Genomic DNA, 7,377 nt, shown 5'->3' with positions numbered 1-7,377 from the left:
ACAGACTCCCCCAAAGAAACACAGCATACGACCTAACCAGTTTAGAACAGTTCCTGTCAGCTCAACCCAAGTTTAAGACGATCAATTACAATAGCTAATGTGGATTCAAAAAACATTTATTGAAGCTGTGTTTTATTTCCGTATTGGGTTCCAAACGGATGAAACACGTGCTGTATCATTCGAAAACACATTCATTTAATGAATGAAGGCATTGCTTTAGGCTTTGTGGAAATCAGTGCAAAAATAGTCCAGTACAAACTAAAATGCTAAATAATAATACATAATAATCTTTTGATTTTAAAACGGATCTAAAAACCACAACACTGTCGTATTGAAGCTACAGTCAGAACTGAAGTAGTAGGACCGAAATTGGAAATTGATCGATTTAAAGATATCGCCCCTTCATCAAACACTTACACGACCCGAATTACTGCATCTAATGCACAGTATTGCAGTGAAACGTACAAAACACTTTTTATATTGTGACATCATTGTCCTGTGCGTATTGATGACGTAGAGCGCATAGCAACTGTTTTGTGTACCCCAACTACATGTGGAAGCGGTAACCAGGGAAACCGTTTTGAAGACGGAGCAGGACTGAAAAGCGGTTGTGGACGCTTACATATTTCAAGTCAATTTGAGGCGAAATAACAGACAGGGTAGGACAACGCTGAAGTTAAACTGTAGCAAGATTCTGAAAAAGCGAAACAGAAAAATACTGCTGAGACAGAAAACAAAACAAATGGAAGAACCGGAGGAACCCGTGGCAGCCGAGATGTTGAATAACCGGAGGGATCTGGCAACGGTTAATGCCAAGGCGTACCTGCTAAAGAACAGTACGAGATCCAACCTGAATCTGTAAGCATATCTTTACTATTATTATTAGTAGTAGTATTATATTTTACCACTAACGTGGTTTGATCGCAAACTGTTTTCCATGAGTAGTGTGCGCCACTGTGCTCCGCGTCCCCACAGCAGCTCGGAGCTGCCGCGCACGCTTCACCAAAGTGAGCAGAAAAATGATCGGTCTGAGCCGCTCAGCTACTTAACGCATCCGGTATGATCACAGTAACTTACATTGTAACGAGTTACCATTGTATCCAATAGCAATGTATTACATTGTAATGCAATGAAAATCACACAGCTCCAGCAATGGTCAGTGGTTGGCTGTTCTTATCGGACGATTGCTTGTAAAGGTTTGTGACAAGAACCGACATGACTATTATTATTATTATTATTTGTTTATTTAGCAGACACCTTTATCCAAGGCGATTTACAGAGACTAGGGTGTGTGAACTATGCATCAGCTGCAGAGTCACTTACAACAACATCTCACCTGAGTCAGTGGCTGAGGTGGGATTTGAACCGGGGACCTCCTGGTTACAAGCCCTTTTCTTTAACCACTGGACCACACAGCCTCCTAAAGCTTTATATGCATATAAGCTAATTCTGTTGCTATTTTAAAACGGAAGCCACAGTTTATTGTCAAATCCACTTTCACCCGAAACTTTAGCAGTGGATTTTATAACCATAGAGGCATGTCTGTCTGTACAAGAGTTTGTCTGCGTTAGAGTCCCCCTATAAAGACGAATCACATACACTGCATGTAGTATGTTGACGTTCTGCTGCTATAAAAAGAAACATGGTAAATAAAATTTTAAAAATTAAACTAACGTTTCGACAAGAAGTCTCTATGTCGGTGTCTAAAACATTGATAAAGATTCCCAGTCCCAATACTTGTCTAAATGTGTTATGTTCCTTTTTAGTATTATTATTATAGATTTCTTAGCAGACGCCTTTATCCAGGGCGACTTACAATTGTTACAAGATATCACATTATTTTTACATACAATTACCCATTTATACAGTTGGGTTTTTACTGGAGCAATCTTGGTAAAGTACCTTGCTCAAGGGTACAGCAGCAGTGTCCCCCACCTGGGATTGAACCCACAACCCTCCGGTCAAGAGTCCAGAGCCCTAATAACTACACACTGCTGCCCTGTGGTGTTTTATAATACTACTACAGTAGTATCATAAAACACCACAATTAATACCAACTTTCATTAAGAGCCTTGAAGCTGTGGTCTTAGATGCAAGTGGGTGTCCATATTGTCCTAATGTGTTTAGTTGCTTGTTTACTGTTTTAATGCATGAAAACTAATTCAAAATGGCATGACAATACTAGCTATGACCACCTGGCTCGAGTTCTGAACAAGGTCCTGGATGAGCGTCCAGAGAATGTGGTGGACATGTTTGAGGACCTCAGCAAGGACATCAAGAGGTCTCAGTTCTCCAAGAAGATGGACACCCTTCGCGACGAGCCCGAGAGCTCCGCGGCCTTCGATCTCGCTGAGACTCGGAAGGTGCTGTTCAGCAAGGGAGGAGCCGAGGGATTGGAGGGGCAGGAGGAGGAGCTGGTGAGGCCCGCTTTCACAGAACACACCCAGGAGTCTGTTCAGTCAAACAGCAGCAGATCTATCATTACATCATTCAAACAGAGTCAGCCCTGGGTTTTTACAGCCAGAAATTCACTAGAAAAAGATGTTTGATTTTCATAACACACAATAGGCCTGATATTAAATATCTTCAAAGCAGCTGTATTTAGGTCGGCTGGAGTTTATATCAAATGAATAGACTCTGTTCGTTTTCATAACATTCTGAGTACCTACTGTTGCCTCTCTATAAATGTTGTACTGTAACATGAACACCTCCTGCCATTGTGCTGGATTTGAATCCACGCCCCCAGAGATGAAAGACAGCACACCTGTTCAACCATTCTGTGATTTATTTGTAAGTGGTCAAAGGGCTGAACAGTATCACAATGCTCACCTTTCATGAATAGTGTCACAACCATTTTTCGATTGTGACATTTGCTCTTTTCCCCATTTACAGGTAGAGACCCCACTCCCCAATGTAATGGAGCTGGCGTTCTACTTCGAGCAGGCTGGGGTAGGTCTCAGTCGGGAGGAGACGTACTGTATCTACCTGGCTCTCAAGCAGCTGGTAGACAGCCAGCCCTTGCAGAAATGTCGCTTCTGGGGGAAGATCCTGGGCACGCAGGGCAACTACATAGTGGCGGAAGTGGAATACCGAGAGGGGGAGGAGGAAGAGGAGGAGGGGGGAGAGGAAGACATTGATGAGGCAGAGAAAGATTATGGAAAGGATGATGACGAGGACAAAGAAAGGCAAGAGGACTTAGACCCGCTCCCGAAATCCAACTACAAGCCGCCTCCCATCGTCCCCAAAGAGGACAACCACACTGGCGTGAACAAGTTCATCTACTTTGTCTGCAGCGAGCCTGGGAAACCCTGGATCAAGCTGCCGCAGGCGACGCCAGCACACATCGTAGCCGCTAGGGACATCAAGAAGTTCTTCACAGGCCACCTGGACACCCCAATTGTCAGCTGCCCACCTTTCCTCGGGAACGAAGCCGCCTACCTGCGGGCGCAGATCGCCCGGATCTCAGCGGGCACACACATCAGTCCGCTGGGGTTCTACCAGTTCGGAGAGGAGGAAGGCGAGGAGGAGGAGGAGGCTGTGAGGGACAGCTTTGAGGAGAATCCCGATTTTGAGGGGACCCCCGTTGGTGAGCTGGTGGATACCTCAACTTGGGCGCACCACGTGCAGCACATCCTCCCACAGGTACACCACAAGTCAACACTCACTGTCACAACCTGCTGCTGCTGCTGCACTGTTTTGAGATTTTAAATTTACATTTAAATGAAATTCTATTGAAAAAACAAATGATTTGATCAGCAATGCTTTCATCAAAGATCACGGATCTAAACTATAAGCCAATAGTGCAGAGATGTCCTTGTAACGAGCACTGTTTGTTTCACACGCAGTTTGAATTGCATTTGCAAGATGTTGCAACATTTTGAAGAAATGTTGCTGATCTAGAGTGATGTTTGTTATGATTAGAATAGATCGCTCTGTTTTTGGGAGCGTTGTTGTTTACTTAAAAGTCCATTTTGTTATTTTAACTAGTACAAGTCCCAGAACGTCTTGGTACAGTACTTGCATGAATTAAGAATTGCCTATCTTTACAGGGACGCTGTGTCTGGGTCAATCTAGCCCAGAAGAAAGAAGATGACTTTGAAGAGGGGGAAGAGGAAGAGGAGAAGGAGGAAGAACCAGATGAGCCCGAGCCTGAGGTGGGCCCTCCCCTCCTGACCCCCGTGTCTGAGGACGCAGGTACAGAACAGCAGCTGCTTTCTTTAGGACCTGCTGTAGACCAGCTGTCTCTCTAGACCTGGATGTTCATATCTACTGGAACAACACACTTTATAAAGCACTTTCACACTGCGATTTCAGAGCTCAGTAGCAAGTCATTTATTCATACTCTGGTTATACTATCAAATGTCTTATACAGTTAATATTCAATTACTAATGGCTACATCCTGTCCATGACACTTTGACAAGCTGTGCTGTGAAAAGAGAAGTCACCTCGTGCATCGAACATACAATCCAAAAGTTCAAACAACTGCACATTTTATGTTTAATTGTAGTTTCCGAGTGCAGTCTTCATTTATGTGTTTCAGAAATCAACAATACGCCTCCGTGGACAGGAAAGCTCTCTTCTAATCTCATTCCGCAGCATGCAGTTGCTGTCATGAAATCAAACCTCTGGCCAGGAGCTTATGCGTTTTCAACTGGAAAGCAAGTAGACTTTATAAACAGTCTTGGTTTGAGGGTTTGTTTTTTAAACGTGGATGTTAAGATAAAAAAAAAAAAGATGTGTTCAAAAATAAATATTTTTGTTACTTTCTCTTCATTTTAGTGTTTTGGTTTTATATTCTGTATGGCCAGAAACATTTTTACACATTTAAAATATGCTTATATGTACAGATACAATTGCAGCTGCAAAAGTCTTCATCCGTAGCTATAAAACACTGCGAAATGAAGAAATACTACAATGAAACTAAATAAACTCAATGACAAACGTTTCATCGTTGTTTTTCTTTAAACATATTACAGGGATCTGTATAGAGGTCACTATAGAGTGGTGGGTTTCTTAAAAGTAGAAATGGTATGTTTAAATATATATATGTGCTCCCCTGCATGGAGTTTGAGACCCCTGCATGACCTCTGTCTACTCTTATTTTAGAAAATTTGAGAACATCTACCTGGGCTGGGGCCACAAGTACAGCGCTGAGAACTACAGCCCCCCTGCGCCTGCGCTGCTGCAGCAGGAGTACCTGAGCGGCCCCGAGATCACGGAGGTGGACGACCCCTCTGTGGAGGAGGAGCAGGCTCTCAAGGCAGCGCTGGAGGAGCAAAAGGCAGCCGTGGAGGAGATGGAGGACATGGAGGAGGAGGAGGAGGAAGAGGAGGATGACTGACTTCCCCCAGTCACCCAGCTCCCCCACCACCATCATCATCATCACTGACCTCCCCCAGTCACCCAGCTCCCCCACCATCATCATCATCATCATCACTGACCTCCCCCAGTCACCCAGCTCCCCCACCATCATCATCATCACTGACCTCCCCCAGTCACCCAGCTCCCCCACCACCATCATCATCATCACTGACCTCCCCGTCACCCAGCTCCCCCACCACCATCATCATCACTGACCTCCCCCAGTCACCCAGCTCCCCCACCACCATCATCATCATCACTGACCTCGCCCAGTCACCCAGCTCCCCCACCACCATCACCACCATCATTATCATCACTGACCTCCCCCAGTCACCCAGCTCCCCCACCACCATCATCATCATCACTGACCTCCCCCAGTCACCCAGCTCCCCCACCACCATCATCATCATCATCACTGATCTCCCCCAGTCACCCAGCTCCCCCACCACCATCATCATCACTGATCTCCCCCAGTCACCCAGCTCCCCCACCACCACCATCATCATCACTGACCTCCCTCAGTCACCCAGCTCCCCCACCATCATCATCATCATCACTGACCTCCCCGTCACCCAGCTCCCCCACCATCATCATCATCATCACTGACCTCCCCGTCACCCAGCTCCCCCACCACCATCATCATCACTGACCTCCCCCAGTCACCCAGCTCCCCCACCATCATCATCATCACTGACCTCCCCCAGTCACCCAGCTCCCCCACCACCATCATCATCATCACTGACCTCCCCCAGTCACCCAGCTACCCCACCACCATCATCATCACTGACCTCCCCCAGTCACCCAGCTCCCCCACCACCATCACCACCATCATCATCATCACTGACCTCGCCCAGTCACCCAGCTCCCCCACCACCATCACCACCATCATCATCATCACTGACCTCCCCCAGTCACCCAGCTACCCCACCACCATCATCATCACTGACCTCCCCGTCACCCAGCTCCCCCACCACCATCATCATCACTGACCTCCCCCAGTCACCCAGCTCTCCCACCATCATCATCATCACTGACCTCCCCCAGTCACCCAGCTCCCCCACCACCATCATCATCATCACTGACCTCCCCCAGTCACCCAGCTACCCCACCACCATCATCATCACTGACCTCCCCCAGTCACCCAGCTCCCCCACCACCATCACCACCACCATCATCATCACTGACCTCGCCCAGTCACCCAGCTCCCCCACCACCATCACCACCATCATCATCATCACTGACCTCCCCCAGTCACCCAGATACCCCACCACCATCATCATCACTGACCTCCCCCAGTCACCCAGCTCCCCCACCACCATCATCATCACTGACCTCCCCCAGTCACCCAGCTCCCCCACCACCATCATCATCACTGACCTCCCCCAGTCACCCAGCTCCCCCACCACCATCATCATCATCACTGACCTCCCCCAGTCACCCAGCTACCCCACCACCATCATCATCATCATCATCATCATCACTGACCTCCCCCAGTCACCCAGCTCCCCCACCACCATCATCATCATCACTGACCTCCCCCAGTCACCCAGCTACCCCACCACCATCATCATCACTGACCTCCCCCAGTCACCCAGCTCCCCCACCACCATCATCATCACTGACCTCCCCCAGTCACCCAGCTCCCCCACCACCATCATCATCATCACTGACCTCGCCCAGTCACCCAGCTCCCCCACCACCATCATCATCACTGACCTCCCCCAGTCACCCAGCTCCCCCACCACCATCATCATCATCACTGACCTCGCCCAGTCACCCAGCTCCCCCACCACCATCACCACCATCATCATCATCACTGACCTCCCCCAGTCACCCAGCTACCCCACCACCATCATCATCACTGACCTCCCCGTCACCCAGCTCCCCCACCATCATCATCATCACTGACCTCCCCCAGTCACCCAGCTCTCCCACCATCATCATCATCACTGACCTCCCCCAGTCACCCAGCTCCCCCACCACCATCATCATCATCACTGACCTCCCCCAGTCAC

General features: G+C 48.1%; 1 protein-coding gene across 1 annotated transcript; it reads left to right on the top strand.

The window, feature by feature from the left end:
* The first annotated feature begins 564 nt into the window (after positions 1-564).
* On the top strand, positions 565-5,969 carry LOC117435154 (radial spoke head protein 6 homolog A-like). Its single transcript, XM_034058149.3, has 6 exons — positions 565-858; positions 2,186-2,417; positions 2,893-3,642; positions 4,050-4,194; positions 4,542-4,659; positions 5,108-5,969. The coding sequence occupies exons 1-6, from the start codon at positions 743-745 to the stop codon at positions 5,340-5,342; spliced, it is 1,596 nt and encodes a 531-aa protein (XP_033914040.1). The 5' UTR covers positions 565-742; the 3' UTR covers positions 5,343-5,969.
* The last annotated feature ends 1,408 nt before the right edge of the window (positions 5,970-7,377 follow it).

Source organism: Acipenser ruthenus, chromosome 30 (assembly GCF_902713425.1).
Source record: "Acipenser ruthenus chromosome 30, fAciRut3.2 maternal haplotype, whole genome shotgun sequence".
NCBI classification, from domain to species: Eukaryota; Metazoa; Chordata; class Actinopteri; order Acipenseriformes; family Acipenseridae; genus Acipenser; species Acipenser ruthenus.
Note: the sequence above shows the minus strand (reverse complement) of the source record. Positions and strands in the feature narration are given on the sequence as shown.

Bases quoted from the DNA above. Each gene is read 5' to 3' on its own strand.
- LOC117435154 (XM_034058149.3), top strand. From the start codon at position 743: ATGGAAGAACCGGAGGAACCCGTGGCAGCCGAGATGTTGAATAACCGG. The intron at 859-2,185 runs GTAAGCATATCT...TGACAATACTAG, and splicing joins ACGAGATCCAACCTGAATCT to CTATGACCACCTGGCTCGAG. The intron at 4,195-4,541 runs GTACAGAACAGC...TATGTGTTTCAG, and splicing joins CCCCGTGTCTGAGGACGCAG to AAATCAACAATACGCCTCCG.